At 35.0% G+C, this 17881-nt stretch overlaps 3 protein-coding genes and 1 long non-coding RNA gene across 4 annotated transcripts; 1 reads left to right on the top strand and 3 right to left on the bottom strand.

The window, feature by feature from the left end:
* The first annotated feature begins 2469 nt into the window (after nucleotides 1-2469).
* LOC130727965 (protein SLE1) lies at nucleotides 2470-3426 on the top strand. Its single transcript, XM_057579279.1, has 2 exons — nucleotides 2470-2667; nucleotides 3206-3426. The coding sequence occupies exons 1-2, from the start codon at nucleotides 2550-2552 to the stop codon at nucleotides 3424-3426; spliced, it is 339 nt and encodes a 112-aa protein (XP_057435262.1). The 5' UTR covers nucleotides 2470-2549.
* Nucleotides 3427-3811: 385 nt separating this feature from the next.
* Nucleotides 3812-10022, bottom strand: LOC130727964 (chlorophyll synthase, chloroplastic). Its single transcript, XM_057579278.1, has 15 exons — nucleotides 9833-10022; nucleotides 9603-9647; nucleotides 9397-9485; nucleotides 7466-7553; nucleotides 7177-7262; nucleotides 6998-7084; nucleotides 6840-6905; nucleotides 6673-6756; nucleotides 6519-6580; nucleotides 5639-5714; nucleotides 5472-5534; nucleotides 5255-5336; nucleotides 4784-4860; nucleotides 4593-4640; nucleotides 3812-4182 (listed from the first exon to the last, which is right to left on the bottom strand). The coding sequence occupies exons 1-15, from the start codon at nucleotides 9948-9950 to the stop codon at nucleotides 4120-4122; spliced, it is 1134 nt and encodes a 377-aa protein (XP_057435261.1). The 5' UTR covers nucleotides 9951-10022; the 3' UTR covers nucleotides 3812-4119.
* A 1431-nt stretch (nucleotides 10023-11453) lies between these two features.
* Nucleotides 11454-14817, bottom strand: LOC130727963 (protein SCO1 homolog 1, mitochondrial). The gene is made up of 7 exons (XM_057579277.1): nucleotides 14539-14817; nucleotides 14150-14338; nucleotides 13938-14028; nucleotides 13383-13595; nucleotides 12794-12883; nucleotides 12527-12659; nucleotides 11454-11799 (listed from the first exon to the last, which is right to left on the bottom strand). The coding sequence occupies exons 1-7, from the start codon at nucleotides 14674-14676 to the stop codon at nucleotides 11691-11693; spliced, it is 963 nt and encodes a 320-aa protein (XP_057435260.1). The 5' UTR covers nucleotides 14677-14817; the 3' UTR covers nucleotides 11454-11690.
* A 956-nt stretch (nucleotides 14818-15773) lies between these two features.
* Nucleotides 15774-17881, bottom strand: LOC130732248 (uncharacterized). Its single transcript, XR_009016982.1, has 3 exons — nucleotides 17792-17881; nucleotides 16957-16992; nucleotides 15774-16082 (listed from the first exon to the last, which is right to left on the bottom strand). It is a non-coding gene; the product is annotated as an uncharacterized LOC130732248 (long non-coding RNA).

The following is a 17881-nucleotide window of genomic DNA, read 5'->3' as shown; positions in this document are numbered from 1 at the left end:
AACTTGGTTCAGTTTTGAATTGGGTAGTACAAAGTTGTACTCTCACGTTCGTTGCACTAAAGCTTAGAAGTACTAAGTTTGAGGCTATATATCTATTGAATCAAATTGGATCAGCAACTTATTACACTAACAAAAACATGATTAAGGTGAGGATGTTTCCAAAAGAAAGAGGTAGAGGGATTGTACAGGGTCATCTGAGAACACATGATTCTGGTTCCGTTGTTCAAATACAATTATACAAGCATTATGATCATAATGCAGGAGTATTTATTGAAGCGTGTCATAGTAAAGATGATGCCTACTTAAAAAAAAATTTATGATACCTTGCGGAAAATGTAACACCTAAAAAATGCATTTCCTGGGTTATGCTGAAACATATTTTGTAACCAATCCTGGGTGCCTAGATTGGTTCATTGTCTTGCAATAGTGGGATAATGAACCCTGCCTAACTGATTCCTCATTTAAAATTAAACTTCACAGAATATGCATAAAATGAACATATATTATTTAAAAAATATGTCATCTGCTATGTTGTTTTTTTCTTCTTCATAGTTTAGAGGTACTAAGCCAATAATGGTCAATGTGGTAATTTGTTAAAGATTTTTTTATGGTTTCTTTACTTGTTTTATTAAAAAGGCTTAATTGCACTTTTGCTCCCTGATCTTTCACCTTTGTGCGATTTACCTCCCTCATCTTTAAAATGAGCGAATTCCCTCCCTCTTCTATTAATATGTGTGATTTAAGCCCTTCCGTTAGTTAGCCGTCCAATTGCTAACGATGGTTGCTATTTTCACCCCCCTTTTACTAACCACACCCCCTTATCAGAAATAAAAATAAAAAAATAAAAAATAAACGAAATAAATTAAATAAAATTAATAGAAAATAAAAAAAAATTATAAATTAAAAAAAACCGAAAAAATATTTTTATAAAAATCAAAGAAAAAATAATAAAATAAATGAAATAAGTTAAATACAATTAATAGAAAATGAAAAAATATTTTTATAAAATCAAAGAAAAAACTGAATTTTTTTTTTATAAAAATCAAAGAAAAAAATGTTTTTATAAAATCAAAGAAAATAACATATTTTTTTTAATTGAAGATAGAAATTTAAAAATAAAATAAAAGAAGAATTTGTTTCTATTTGCACCACATACACTAAATTAAAAATAATTATTCTTTTATTTTATTTTTAAATTTCTATCTTCAATTAAAAAAAATATTTTATTTTCTTTGATTTTATAAAAACATTTTTTTTTTTTTTTTAAAAAAAAATCAGTTTTTTTTTATTTTATAAAAATGTTTTTTCATTTTCTATTATTTGTATTTAACTTATTTCATTTATTTTATTATTTTTTCTTTGATTTTTATAAAAATATTTTTTTCAGTTTTTTTTTATTTTCTATTAATTGTATTTAATTTATTTCTTTTATTTTTTTATTTTTTTGGCTTAATTGCACTTTTGCCCCCTGATCTTTCACCTTTTTGCGATTTACCTCCATTTTTTTATTTTATTTTTATTTTTATTTCTGATATGGGGGTGTGGTTAGTAAAAGGGAGGGTGAAAATAGCAACCGCCGTTAGTAATTGGACGGCTAACTAACGGAAGGGCCTAAATCGCACATATTAATAGAAGAGGGAGGGAATTCGCTCATTTTAAAGATGAGGGAGGTAAATCGCACAAAGGTGAAAGATCAGGGAGCAAAAGTGCAATTAAGCCTATTAAAAAACTCTCAGACTAATGTGATGTTTTATAATTCAAAATAATTTTCATTTCTTTTTTGATTTTAATATGTGGAACATCTTTGAAAAACCAAAATCCAATTCATTCCAAACAAATAAAAATTGGATAAGATTTAAAAAGAAAATCGATTGAAGGTGGGAAGGTGAAGTGACAAAACTGAAGTAATTAAATCGAACATATTTTTCTACCAATCCAAGCTGCGAACACCCCAAAAAAAAATACTATACCTTGTTATTCCATTAAGCTAGCACTTGTATCATCATACACACATGTGAGTAAATTAAATGTCTTAACGTTTCTAATCACTTGTTTGGACGCAGGATTTAGATATAATTTTGTTTCACTCATTTCACATCAGCTTTACATCTTTTTTTAAAAAACACCACTCGAATTAAATATAGTTTTATAATTCACACAATGTTCCCAATTTAGTTTAGACAGAAAAACATATAAAACTATCACCGCAACCGATTGCTCTTGCTAGACATCACTGTGCCAAGAATCGTATGTGTCAAGATATGCCATTTTCACAATGGCACCATTGTGCGTGTCCTCATTCACCTTTAACCGCGTCTGTAAGTGTAACACGTGTCCATGCATGGCAGCACTTCATTTTCTTATTAATCTGCACTACTAGCTAGTTTATTTTAGTTTACAACTTTACATGCACATTTTGCATTCTATAAAATGAACCTTACTTCTTTCAGTGCTGTGATCAATATCGTGCATCATTCAGTTAATCACTCAATCCCTAAGTAAAAGAGTCTCAGAGAAAAGAAAACCCAGTTGTAGTGTGAGTACGTAGCATGGCAACTCAACAAGAAAACCGTGAAGAACTTGATGAGAGGGCAAGGCTTGGTGAAACTGTGGTTCCTGGTGGCACTGGTGGGAAGAGTCTTGAAGCTCAAGAACACCTTGCTCAAGGCATGCAACCCCTCTCTCTCTCTCTCTCATACATGAGTTTTGCATTGAGTTAGTGAATTTTTCATAGACAGGTGAAACCAAAATTAAGGTGGACTATGACTATCACAGAAGTTCAGTTACAAAGGAGTTGTTTTTTACATCATGATTTTGGTTGTTTACTGTTTTAAGGTGGACAATCACAAAAGTTCAGTCGCAGAAATTAATTAGCATAAGTTATATTTGTTTACTATGATTTGGGTTGTTCAATGTGATTTAGGCTATTATTTGATAATGATTTTTCACAAACAAAGATGGACAGTCACAAAAGTTTGATTGTAAAAATTTAGCGGAAGTTGTTGTTTACCGTGAGCCAGGCTCATGATAGAAGTCTGTTTACCGTGATTTTGGCACACTTCAATCAGCAGATCTATTAGTTGTGATTATCAACTCACCATGATTTTGACTCATTGTGATTATCAACTGTATATCTAAAGATACACTTAATGAATTTTATTTTATGTTTACTTCGATGAGTTTTATGATGTGAATGGATGTGTAGGAAGGAGCCGTGGAGGGCAGACAAGGAAGCAGCAACTAGGGTCAGAAGGGTATCATGAGATGGGAACCAAAGGAGGGCAAACAAGGAAGGAACAAATGGGCAGAGAAGGGTATCAAGAGATGGGGCGCAAAGGAGGGCTCAGCACTATGGACAAGTCTGGTGGAGAGCGTGCTGCAGAGGAAGGCATAGAGATTGATGAGTCTAAGTTCAGGAATGACTAAAAGCATGTGTATAAAGTTGTGGTGTTCTGTTAAGTGTTAACAGTTATCTTTTTGTAGTACTGTTTCATGCTTTCATGCTAGCTGATGTTAGATAGTAATGGTAGGTTTTCAGGTTTAGCTAGGAATCTTAGATGGCAGGTTTTATCTTAGATAAGGGACATGCTTACTGGTGTGTTTTGATGTTGTTGTTTGTTAGTTAGGTTTAGTGTTTCAGGTTTAGGAACTTTAGAGATAGGTTTTATCTTAAACTGATGTCGTAAAAGTGCTAAACTGCCAGTGGGGCACTTTTTCATACTTAATAGATGTTTTCTTATCTTTAAACATGAGTTCCATTAAGTTTTTTTGAGGGGCCTTGTGAAAAAAATTGACCTCTAGAACCAAGAAATCACAGCTAAATCGTAGACTATATTGATGAAAAACCGCAAAAGGGATTTCAATATTTTTTAGTTTGTACAATTGTCTTTTATAGCTTCCTAATGAGAAACTCTTCTCAAGCTAAACTTACAAATCATCAAAAACTTGAATTATAAGACAGAACAAAAACAAAAATTAGAGGGAAAAAACACAAGTACTTGATGAAACTCCCTGTATGCAGAACTATGGCCCATATCTTCAATGTCCTAACCAGAGCCATAGATTTTAGAATTTCCTTCTGTCTGGCAATCCTTTATTTTTTTAGTTCATGTGTTGAGATCAGTGACTAGTGGCTAGAGCAGTAACTAATAGTCCGAGCACCAGAAATGGCTGAGCACTAGCCTGGAAACATGAAAGGCATAATTAATAACATGCTAGATCTATTCATAATGGTTTCACATGACGGTGGTATCGTTTCCCCCACTAAATTGTAATGCTGATGTATATAAGCTTAGAAGCTGAAATCTAAGGCGTTCTTCTGTCAGTAAGAATTTCCATAAGGAACAAGTTGTAGGCAAAACGTCCAATGTCAAAACAAACATATACTTAGGGTCTATTTGTTTTAAAATTGAGTAAAATATGGGGTAAAATCAAGTTTTTGATAAAATTATATTTTAAAAACCCACTTTCACTTGATAGAAAAATACTCAAAACAGGATTGCACACATTCCAATACATCTAAACTCACTTTTATTTAACTGTAACCGAAAATATTTTTAGCAAATAAATAGGCACTAAGTGGTTATATATACCTGATATTTAACATCATATTTCACAGGGTCCTTGAGGAAGTACTTGAACTGCAAGGCACAAGATGATAAGACCAATGAGATGCTAACACGAATTTAGAAATAACAATTTAGAAGATCTTATCTCTAAATCGTTATGTAACATGATTGCAATTAATTTTCTAACATCATGCATGCCACTGTGTGTACTTTACCTGAAAAAAGACTTGTGGAGCTATTAGGCCAACTAAAGCCAACGCATAATACGGTTTGCCAGCCCCAAGTAGATATCCTGAAACCGTAAAATATCAGTAAAGTTCTTTGAATGCAGACCCAGTTTTGGTTTCTAATTCAAAAATTAACTCTTGGTTGCTATAAAAGTACAGCTTTACCAGAACTTTGAGCTCGTTTAATCAGTTATGAAGTTTAACAACAGAAAAAATGCATATCTAGGGACACTTTTTGTTGAAGTAGCACATCAAGATGTGTCATTTTCCGTTTTCATCTGAAATTTAATTAATCTCTACATATCCACAAGTGGGATAAGGTTTTTGTTGTTGTTGAATATCCACAAGTAATAAATAGTAGAAGGATGATGATTAAGGTGAAAAGTTTCCAACTTTTTGTTTTAGTATCCTGAAGAACAGTCAAATCACTATATAGAGTACAAGGGGATCAAAATTTACCAGCGATAGATAATTGTGTAATGTCAATTGCGCCAACACATATCCATTTTGCTGTTTCAGAACCAAAAGCAACTGGAAGAGACTATTCAAAGAAGATTGCCAATAGAAAAATCAGCAGCTACTTCAATGATTAAAATTTCTGGAACACTTAAAAGTAGAAGTCATTGACAATAAAAGTGAGTTTAGATGTATTGGAAAGGATAATGATATAGTATACCTGAAGTCCTAGAGCTCTATCCCCTTCAACACTTTTGAAGTCATTGACAATGGCAATTCCCAACTGCAATGTGATACAGCAAATCACCAACAGGATTAACAACTAGTCTAAGGTAACAGTTTGACACATTATCAATCTAACAAAGTGCAAAGTAACATGCTACTTACTCCAGCTATGCTGTATAGGAGTGTGAGAACAATTATGTCTGGTGTAAGAGTTCCAAACAAAGCCTGGCCAGCCCACCTGTCAATGAGAAATTGATCAAGCCCTTTGAAACACAGTGCAAATCAGATAAATGAACTCCCAAGGAAATCAAATAAGATCAGATTAATCATAATTCTGATAAGACTCAATTGCAAGGTGCGAGTTTGCTTAAAATTTGAAAACAAGTAAAAGTACATTCCCTCAATCCATCCATTTGGTTCCATTGGCTTTTATGTGTTGGGAAGAGGAAATTGGTTTTTTTGAGTTCAACCAACTGATATCCAAACATGCTCAAGGCATGGGACTTGGGTCCCTCATTGGAAGTATAGGATTATAATGTGGGGTCTATAAGGCCCTGGGCTCTCTAACTACAGCGCCGGTGGTGACACCGGCATTGCAGTGTTTGCCCAAACTAGTGAAAGGGCTAGTGCACAGCCACCCCTGTGTGGGCGCCGGGGCTGTGCAGCTGTTAAGAACCGATTGCAAGGTATAGGATTTGGGTCCCACATTGGACTAGCAGCGGCTAGCTTTATGGTATGGTTCTCCTAAGGTTCTTATCAAATTCTTTGTGCATGAAATGGCTCAGGGTTACCCTAGTTAATCTTTTACTGAAATACTTATCATATTCCAAAAGTAAATTCCATCTAATAGCTATAACTTTTTTATTAAATTTTTAAAATATTCTTAAAAAAATATTTCATTGGCCTATCAGTTGCATCTTGCAAATAAGAGCTAGGTACTATTCATGTTCAGCAACTCATATTAACAATACACTAAATGTTCATAAGGATAACAGTTTAAACATATAACAACTAGTGCTTATCAAAGTAGAAGATACCACACCATGGCAAACTAATGTAACTTGCTCCAAGGGCAAAGTTTCCGATCCATCCATTTTGTTTTAACTAGAGAAACATGTAGAACTTAGTCAAATGACCATTAAAGGCAAAATGAATAGAAAATATTAAAAACATGAAGAAATTTGTAAAAGAATTACCTTTAAAGGAGGTGCAGAATATATGTATGACAGCAGGGATCCACCCAGAGCAAGGTAAAAAACTATAGGGAAATCATGCCCTGCCTGTAAAGAAGAATTTAGCAATCATGCTTCTAATAATTTACAGTCAAGAGATGGATCATGGGGTTATTGTTTACAGTACCCACCCATATGTCCAATATACCAGCAAAGGTAAGACCTCCTAGTAGCAGCACCCATATTTGTGTGATTACCTGCGGAAATTTGAGCCAAAAAATGAAAGTAAATAAAAAAACAAAGAAAGTAACAAAAGGAAAGAACATATAGTCTCAGATTTAGATGATACCTCATTTTCAGATATTGCCCCAGAAGGAATTGGTCTATAAGGTTCATTTATTGCATCGATTTCTCTGTCATACCAATCATTCAGAGTCTACAATTAACAGCCCACAATTCAATGTTATGTAAGTTTATACTCCCATCCAATAGCAGCTGATAAAACTCTACATCAACAAAAAGTACTACCTGTGTATATCCTGTCAGGAATGGGCCAGACATCATCATGCACATGATTGATTTAGCAACATCCTCAAAGTTCCACTCGAAATTTCCTGCCCAAGCCCCAAAGGGCATAGTTGGTTCAGAATATTGACAAGGTGTATCGAATCGCATACATGAATGTATACCCTGACGATGAAGCATTAAATAGGACTATAAAATGAATGTTTCTAAACAATTATCATAGTAAAAAGAAGGACCAATTTTTTTGTTTACCATGCATGTCAAATTTTAATCTTATGCTAAAATTTAATACCAGAAGCAGCAGCACCACAAACTACACCCCAAACTAATGGAGGCCAAGTTACAGGCTTTGTGAGTTGAAGACGAATCTTCCATTTATTCTGCACAATAGATTACACAATGAATGATCAAATACAGATTTTTCAAAAACAGTTATCTGATTGTTATATTATTTTTTAATGCAATAACTCAATAAACCTGCATATGTTATTGTAATTAATTGAGAACCAAAGTTATACTTACTCAGTTACTGTGTCTATATACACAAAACTAAATTTGCAATGACATATATTAAAACAAAAATAGATTAGTAGACATTGATGGATTGTAAAAGACACATATTTAGATTATTAGTATACATTGTGGGAGGCAGGTGCAGGGAATAAAAAACCTCTCCCCAGGAAAAATAAATAAAAATTGGCCGATAAAAAAAATATTGTGGGAGGCAGATTTGGAAGAGTTTGCTAAAAACAGGATGAAGGCATTTCCTATATGGTGTTAAGAATTCAATTTAGCATTTGACATTCAAATCAGTTTGTTTACCAAGAATACATGATATTTTAGCTGGCCAACATTCCACCTGTACTTCAATATAGCAACCAGCATAATCTCATATTACACACTTTAGGAGCAAAATAGAATAGTCATTTGGAAAACCAGTAATTTCTATAGCAACAGAAATATGCAATAATTCATTCCAGAGGGAGGAAGTGCCTTTTTTTAAAAAAAAAACAGAGGTAGTCAAGCAATAGTTGTTAGTCATGTGTTTACCTCCATGTGATTCAAAATATTCAAATCGTAACCATATTGGGAAAAATCTTTGTCTCCTTGTTTAGTTTAACTAGGCCTATTTTGCTTCTCTAATTTAGCGTATTAGGAAATGATGTTCTAATTCCTGATCTTTTGTACTTGATTTGATTGGTCAAAACTATTTGGGGACAAGGTCCTAAAATTGTAGATTTCAGTTTTCCTGAAAAATGCTTAAGAACACAGAGCCTTCTCTGTTCTGTTTTCCATAGGGCATTTGCAGGAGAACTTCACTTGGAGCCTTCTCCTAAGAGACCTGACAACGAGGATTCACTCCCAATCATCCTCCTATTATGATATATCCAGACTAGTTTGATTTCAATATGCCTGCAATCCTATAATAAATCCCAGCGTCATCCAGGAAACTTTCTAGTTCGAGACCAAGTATGTAGTTAAAATTCCAAAGAAGTTTCTGCAGGTTTACACCCCCAACATATCTGTTTTGTCAAGAACGCCTGTGTATACTTGCTTTCAGAAAAAGAAATACCCTCCCATGCTACTTCTACGTCAAGAAATTACCATAAGTTGCCAAGGTTCTTTCACCCAAATTCCTCTGCTACGGACTTCTTTAAACGGTCTATCTCAAAAATAGTCTCCAGTGATCACAATATTACCTAAATCTATATCTACCCCTTGTAGAATCTCCATGTAGACTTCTTCCTTCATGTCAACAATTACAATTGGGAATGCTTTTTTTTACATGCAACAGAAAAGAGGCCAAACTAGGTTTGAATGGAAACTAACACCTTGATGGTGGTGAGTGTTGACTTTGGCTACGGGTTCAAAGGTGATAGTCAAACAGTTGGATGGAAAGTTCTTATGCAGTAGATTAAGTCTACAAAATTTCATTCAAACTGGAAATTAATGGACCTTCTTCAGTAATAATTCACAGTATCCCATCCCCACAAAAACGATAACAGTTTCTGTTATTTGTTCTTAAGCACCTACTTCTCAAATTTAAGTGGCTGAAGAAATTACTCATCCTACAGAATCCTGGATCCACTAAACCATCCAATTTTTTCATTTCAACATTTCATGCAACCATCCACTGAACATCGAAAACATAATTTCCCATCTAAGCAACAAATCCACACCATAGAATGGAAATAAACTGCAACATGGTTTCAGTAAACTCACTGTTTCTTGAGAAGCTCCTTTGATACCAAGAAGCTGATTGAAGGCTGAACCATTTTTAGCTGGTGCCTTATCCGGTGCCTGAGATTTAACTGCCCAACCACGGACCACCCCCACACAACAACCAAAAAAAAACATAAAACTTTGTGAGAAATACACAATAATAAGAAATGGGCAGATAATAAATAAACCACAAAACCCCAAAAAACCTTCATTTGCATCAGTTTCTGCTGCTCTAACTGTTAATCTTCTCCCTGCAATGTCCACATAAACACCAAGAATTTCAGACCCACTTACAAAAATGAAAACTATAACCATGTTGGTTGCTAAGAAACTATGAAGAAGCATGATCGGTTAGCACATTGGATATGGGAATACAGAAAAAAATCCAAAAGGGTATCTGAAGCACACAACAGTTCACTGTATTGAATCAACCTACTGGTAAACGAATCAGAAAACGGTGACAGAACAGGGCGTGATTGAACTGAAGGGGCTCTTGTGGTTGTGGGTGATAGTATTCTTGGTGAAACAGAAACCATGTTGACTAGGGAAGCCATTGAGCTACGAAGATGGCACTGAGAAACAAGAGAGAGAGTTGGGTTATCGAACTTTTTGGTCGTATTGAATGAACGATGATAAATTTATTAAAGTGAACACATGATGTCATGTATCTAATGTATGGGTCAAATCGGTTTCTTTCCGACCCGAATCTAGGGAGTGATACTTGTCTGTACTTTACTTTATGACACAACAAAGTTAGAAGTGAAAAGGGTAGAAACATGTCAAAATGTCATTTTAGTCTAATCACAAAAAAATTTCATTTCATTTAACTTCTGAACTCTTTCCTTAATTACTCAATTTTTTTATTAATTATTAATATTAACACTAATTAAAACCATTTTACCTAATTAATTTAAGATTAACTTATTTTTGATAGATTTCTATAAATCACTAACCTAATTTTCCCTCTAAATCAATTATGTCTGACCCTTAGGTATCATTAGGAAACTGAACAAGACAACAGGGGAAAAACGAAACGTAACAGAATCAAACAAGACATCTTTTTTATGTGCATTGTGTTTAGTAAATACAAAATAGACATAACAAGATCATATGATTAATTACATGTCTCCCTATCATGTTTAAAATTTGATTAAGCATAAAAATAGATTAAATAGAATAACTTATTCATATATTTTATTGTATACAAATTGACTTGAAACTTAAAAAATTTATTATTATCTTAATTTATGATAAATTTTTATCAATAAAATTATAAATTTATGATAAATAGAATAACTTATTCGCATATTTTATTGTATACAAATTATGAATATAGTTAAACATGTAATAATTTTGCAAATAATATTATTTATATTCCTCAAAAAAATCGGAAAATTATCGATTTAGTTAAATAACTATAAATAATTCTATTTATAATAACATAAACTACTAACATTAAGAAAAATAAACAACAAAAGGAACATTTTGTTCATCCACTTACCAAACAAATTACAGATCTCAAGAGAAGAGTCCCTTGGAACCTCTAGATCTCAGGGAGTGAGAGCTAGCATTCGCAACACCATGGAAGAGAGATATCCAAGTGACCATGGCAAGATTACGGAGAACTGGAGAAGGAGAATAAGAGAACTTGGAATGCATGGCTGAGCTCAAATGGAGAGATGGTGGATCCAAACGACTTCAAGATGGAGGGTGACGCGCTGGAAAAGGCTTGTTGAGTGCGGTGTTCATTGGTCAGCTAGGTTGTGTAGGGGGAAATCAATGGGTAGATGGTGTGCTCAGCCGGAGAGGAAGATGATGGGTAATAAGAGTTACTACTGTTAGCAAAGAATGAAGAGCTTTGGGAATCAACGCAGCGATTGAGCAAAGAACTCGATGAAGACCTATGGTGGTAGCGGTGGACGGAGTACCGACAGATCAAATGGTGATCTAGGTTTCAACATAGTTCTATCTTGAAAGGGGAGAAGAGATATCGGAAAGAAGAAGATCGTAAATTTTCCTCATTTCAGTTCTAACTGGGGCAACCACACTTCAAAATCTGAAGCCATCACTAAAATAGTATTATATTTAACGGTTTATATTATTGAGATTCAAGTACAATCAGAACAATTGAACAAATGACATCATTAGGTTGCCCTCTTAAAACTGTTAAATCTCCAAAATCACCTGAAAAGGAACGAGCCTTCAGAAGTATATCTAGACTTACTCTAGTTTTCTATCATAGTGGCAAAAATCAATGACAACTTCGTTCGCACAAAGAAGAAATGGGGCTATAATTAATTCTTATACTGCTTTATCTCTTTAACTATTCCATCAGCAAGTGAGTCAGCATCATTGTTCTTGCCGAAAAACTTTACATAATTCATGTCAGGCCCCATCAAGTACCTGGAAAGAATGATCCCATTATCAGAATAGAGTTCATTTTCTACAATAATCATCCTACGTGAAAGCTATATAATCCAGCAGATGCAACTGTACATAAAATTACATATGCACTGATAACAAGGAAAACGCATAAGCATAATTGGAAAGGGGATCAACGGATATGGGTAATCAGGAAAATGATATTATATATTTATATGGCTATGATTGATACTAATAGTAATAGATTAAATTGAAATTGAATTTTACAAGAATTGTTCAAATCTGCTAGCAATGCAGTTTGACCAAAGTTACTACGATTTAAGAATTTGTTCTGATGGGTATTACAGATGTTACCTCCATAATCATTAGATTCATTACTCTCCTATCCATGGAAAAATGTCAAAGATTCAATAAATAACAAATTTCATTTTCAATGATCAAGATTGCAAATTCATACACTGTTAGTATAAAGCAGCGAGAGAAATTGGTGAGGTGAAACATAATGGATTTAGCTCTTTTAAAGTGAGGAACTTAATGGAGGGAAAAGAGCTATTGCCATTGATTGAAAAATCAATTGTTGAGATTCAAACTTTATTGTTTGTATAATTGTATTCATGTGCATACATATATGATCACAATCTCAACTGTCGATTATTCATCACATCTCTCTCTAAAATGATAAATTCACTTTAAGGAACCAAATCCAAGCAAAATATAGTATATATGAAGTAGAAACAAAATTACATACATAACTATGGAGTGATCAACAAGATAATCTGAGTCCTCTTCTGCTGTCTTCATGTAATAAACACGATATGCACGAGCTACGCTCTTTATCTCATCTGAGCTACCAGTTAATCCAATTAACTTTGGATGAAATTCTGAAAAAAATACAAAATAACACAATGACCTCAGAATTCAGTAACCATTACATATCTCAATAACCTTCCCTCCTTTAAGAAAGAAAAACTAATGAATAGATACAAATGTAATTTAGGAAGGACGAAACAATCACCTTTGACGTATTCACTGACTTGCTCAACGGTATCCCTCTCAGGATCAACAGAGATAAAAACTGGCACAATTTCAATTCCAGATTTCTCCTCTGCACGGAACCAATGTAGACAAGGATTGATCACCATTAGTACAATATAGCTTGATCACAAGATCAAACATTAAGATTAGAAAAACTATAATATGTTTTTTCAAGTTGTCTTTAAACCTTGACAACTCATGCAAGATACAATGGTCAAACTTCATAATAAGTCTTCTCACTCTCATAATAAACTATGCATTAACTATATATGTCCCGACATGTATAGGAGTTGGCATAGCTCTCGTGTGCTTAGAGGAAGGAAAAAAAAATCCATCCAAAGGTTAAATCGATTTGCCAAGGAAGCACTTGAAATTTCATATTAATCATTATTTCCTTCAAACCTCAACCCCAGGCATTTGCCTCTCATGAGTTCACTATTTCAGACATCACATGGTGTATTAATCACAAGAGTTTATCGATTGCGATAATGAGAACTAGAGAGTATCTTGCTCTGAAATGTATAAAACTCAGTTTGCAACACACCAGCAAATCACCAACAAAAGCTTACTTATTTTATCAACTGCAACTGCTAACTTCTGAAGTTCATCAGGGCAGATATCTGGGCAGTGAGTAAATCCAAAATACATCACTGTCCACTTTCCCAAGAAGTCCTTTTCAGTAACGCGCTTCCCATGATGGTTGGTAAGGTGAAATGGACCCCCAATTGCAGCTTTTCCCGCGGAAGGTCCATGCTTCACTGCCTCTGAAGCATTATTTATGTCTACAGCAATAAAACTTTAATCAGTAAATGAAAAAAAATATCCATGATACTTCAGAATCAGATTCAAATGCAACAGCAAATAGAACTATTTGATGATTGATCTGATTTGTTTTCATACTACTCCTAAGAAACAAAGATGTGGCATGATATATCCTCATCCTGGAACTAGATTTTACCCTGCTATGGTTTTATAAAATCAAATACGTTAGAATCCCTTCAAAATAAACATATCATAATATAAGCAAACCATGCCTAACTTAGAATCCAAACAACCATGACATGACTCTCAGGTTACCTCCACATGCATAATCACAAAATGTTCAACTCACCATAGTAATCTACCTTCAATATGTCGTTTCTTTTCTCTGTCATAGTAAAATACCACTCCCGCTCCAGTTAAAACCAGCAAAACAAAGCTCAACCATGAAATAGGCTGCAGCAGACAAAGCAAAATTAGCTCATGAGTCTAACTAACCCCATCTTACAAAATTTAAATTAAAAAAAAATGCTCAAGGAAGTAGAACTCCATTGCTACAATAACTTCAGATACACACCGATCCGCGGATAGATTTCCCAGCATCACTTTTCTGATCCTGTTCTCCTCCAGACTCTTTTCCTTGACCAGAATCATCCTTTGAGGAGTTATCTGATGCAGGTTTTTCTTGATTAGAATCAGCAGCAGCACTAGATAGAAACCTCTGACACATCACCAAAACCCCATTACCAAAACCTTGATTCCCAACCTAGAAATTCAACATAAAGTGACACATAATGAAAATTGGAACTAACCCAATTGAAATGAGAAAACAACAACAATAAATAGGGTCAAAGCAATAAACTTTATGAACAAATTGCATCCAAAAAAGAATAAAAAACTGGATTTTTTGTTCTTCTTCTATTGGGTGAATAATATTGATAGAAAATAAAGGAAAGGAAAGTTAACCAGGTGAGGGTGATGAGATGAAAAGTGGAGATGGTGAGAAAGCGTGGTGGTGGGTCTGCCATGGCGAAGAAGATGTGAGCAGAGAACGCGAGTAGCGTAGCGAAGCTGGTTGGTCTTGTGGGATATGATGGACGCCATTTTGTGCTTTGAAAAGCTTAAGCCCTTGGAAGAACAACAAGGGTTTTGTTATAATAATCGATTCCTTTGAAGGCCAAGAATGGTTTAATCACGTTTATGATTCGTTTCAATGTGAGTTTGTATTTAGAGGAGAGTGATTAATCCCCTCTCTCTAGACAATAGTCCTAATGTGTTTTAATTTTATAGGTGATGATCAAACCTCCAACCTCATGATTAAGGGATGGAGCAATGCATACACTTGTTAGTTTTTTTGGTTACATGTGATAAAAGAAAACCCTAAAGAAAAGCTAAGCTAATGCATCCCGCCAGAGAGCCATAAAAGAACAAAAAGCACACACACTTCATAACTTCTCTACGGCTTTCCACTCACTTACTAACTTGAGCGTCAGAGTCTAAAAATTGACTTCAACTTACCATCACTTGAGGTGAAGGTTAGAGTGAGAAGGTTGTTTTTTTCAGTAGTCGGTTTCGAACTCAAACAACGCAATAGTCACCCTAAATCTTAAACGACCTATTGCTGACGATTAAAGGCTAATCAACAATTTCCTATTCCTAAATCAGTTCATAACTTTCATATCTCTAGGAATCGACTCTCATGCATACCTAGAGCTAGAGGGCTACTGTTCGAGTAGACATATATGGACCCCGTCACAAATTTTAAAGGGTTGAGTTCGAATCATCCTGGAAACCCGACTAGATCCTTCACCCGACTATGCGCGTAAAGTAAACCCTTAGTTCTTCCATTGATATCATCAAGTTTAATTTCTTTAACATCATAGCATGACCCTGCTTCTAGATGGCTTTGTAATCAAGATCAATGCATTACACCCTCTTCTGATAGTTTATCGAGTGATTAGCAATTGTTTCTCATAAGTATGGAATCATTCCTTACTATATAATACCACACTACATTCTACATGTTAAGAATGAAATATGATGAACTTATTTTTTCGAGATATATATATATATATAAAATATGTTGAGAAACAATCCTTCTCATCATGGGTGTAACACCCCAATTTCTCAACTGAGGAGTCACATTAGTAACCTAACAAAGTCTAAGGACCAATCTGCAATCCCTAAAAACCAAGGGAATTTTTTTTCTGTAAAACAACTAAACACTTCGGCTAAAAGGTTGGAAACATACCATAACTTTATTTAGATAACTTGTTTCCCGATATACAGTAATAATAGTTTACAATACCATAAGTAAGGTTCAGAATAAACATGCGCACTTTAACAGTGGCGGAAGCAAGACTTTAATAACAGAGTTCTCATAAAGTAAAAGAGACTCCAACATAATCCACAAGAAGAGAAGCAAAGCTGCTTCTCATACCTCTACTCCACCGCTTACAACTCGATCTCCAACTCGAGTAGCTATGCCTCGGCGGAAGGATCTCCATCGCCTAATAGCGTTAAGCGCCCAAACAACAAGTAGCAAATAGAAAGGGTTAACTCCATGCAATTACCATGTATAAAAGAGAAAAATCATGCTGTTCGAATTTAATTACCTGACATGGTAAATAACTAGCAACATAACTCAACTCATATATCAACAACTTAAACATAAATTGGACTCAGATAATAATAACCTCAACAATGTAACATCAAATCAGATATCAATAAACCAATACGAAAATCCAACAACATAGGGTCAGGTGTTAGTTCCCTATAATGCAACTATATGCTGCTAACAAAATGGATCGATCAATATCGTCTCTCAAGACGGGACAATGATAGGACACACCTCCTCATCGCCACTTATAACGTCATACATGACGGGACAATCATAGGACACACCTCCTAATCGCCACTTAACGTCACACAAGACGGGACAATCATAGGACACACCTCCTGATCGCCACTTAGCATCTCGCAAGATGGGACAATCATAGGACAAACCTCCTAATTGCCACTTAGCGTCTCACAAGACGGGACAATGATAGGACACACCTCCTCATTGCCACTTAACGTCACACAAGACGGGACAATGATAGGACACACCTCCTCATCGCCACTTGACTCAAGCCCTATATGCCAAGTCAGACAACAACAAAGCCCAACCAAGGACCAATCCAAAGTAACCACATGTTCCATCCTCTAGGAAGCAGTAATGACAGAAACCAGTAAACGGCCGAAGCCTCTCAGAAAACATTTTCCAAATTCAGCATAATAATCATAATCATCTGCCAATCAATATAAACATCTTCATCTCAAACACAGGCAGTGCGATAAAAGCATGCAAGACTCAAAGACGCTCTAAAACCGAGTTACCCTTACCTTCGTGAGTAGAAGTTGGGCATGGAAATTGCGAACCTAGAACAAAGAAAACACAATCATCAACACAAGCTTCACTAGGAGCAACACGATCTACTAATACTAATCGAAATCGTAAAGAAAGCCTCTAAGCTTCAGAGTTCCTATTTAGGCACAAATTGACAACAGAGACTTCGTTCGCTAAAACGAGCATAACTCGAGCTACAGAACTCAGAATGACACGAAACCGGCGCCAAAATTTCGACAATTGAAAGAGCTACGCAATGGCTCAAGTCATAGAGACCCAAAAATTATTTTTGGACACGGTACCCAAGCAATTAGGTTTCGGCCACTATGGAAAATAGGGTTTTCGAACTTTTTCTTCGATCTAAATCAATTCACAAGGTAGTTTTAGGGTAAAACTAAGGCAAAGAAATTGTCGGAACAATTTTCGGACAATCGGGTCGAAATACGACTATCCAGGGGCATTTTGGTCCAAAATAAAGGCTCAAAACTTCAAAGTTATCAGTTCGGAAAACAAATTTGACAGCAACGATCCTCATGATATCCGTGACAACAAATCCTAAAGGCACGAAGTCAGATTAAGTCTTTTCGACAATAAAGTTTCGAAATGTGAGACAAAAAGAGTTTTGAGTCAATTTTTCAGATCCTGGACAACTGAATCGCAATCAGAGTTTACTGACAGAGGTTTTAGACTCAGGGGAACATAAGGAACATAACCCAAGCGAGAAATCAGAGAAATCGGACAATTTTAGAAAAAGCTCAAAACTTAGAGCACAGAAACGACTTCAGAAACTCAGCAGAAACAGAAATCAGAGGCAGGATTCATGATAGTTACCTCGATACCTAGAAGTAGGGACGAACTGCGCGAAGATTGGTCAAGTTTTCGCGGAAATCTCCTCCCCCCTTGCTCCCCACGAAATCAGCC

This window comes from Lotus japonicus, chromosome 1, assembly GCF_012489685.1.
Source record: "Lotus japonicus ecotype B-129 chromosome 1, LjGifu_v1.2".
NCBI lineage: Eukaryota > Viridiplantae > Streptophyta > Magnoliopsida > Fabales > Fabaceae > Lotus > Lotus japonicus.
The sequence above is the reverse complement of the archived record's forward strand: the minus strand, read 5'-3'. Positions and strand labels throughout refer to the sequence as shown.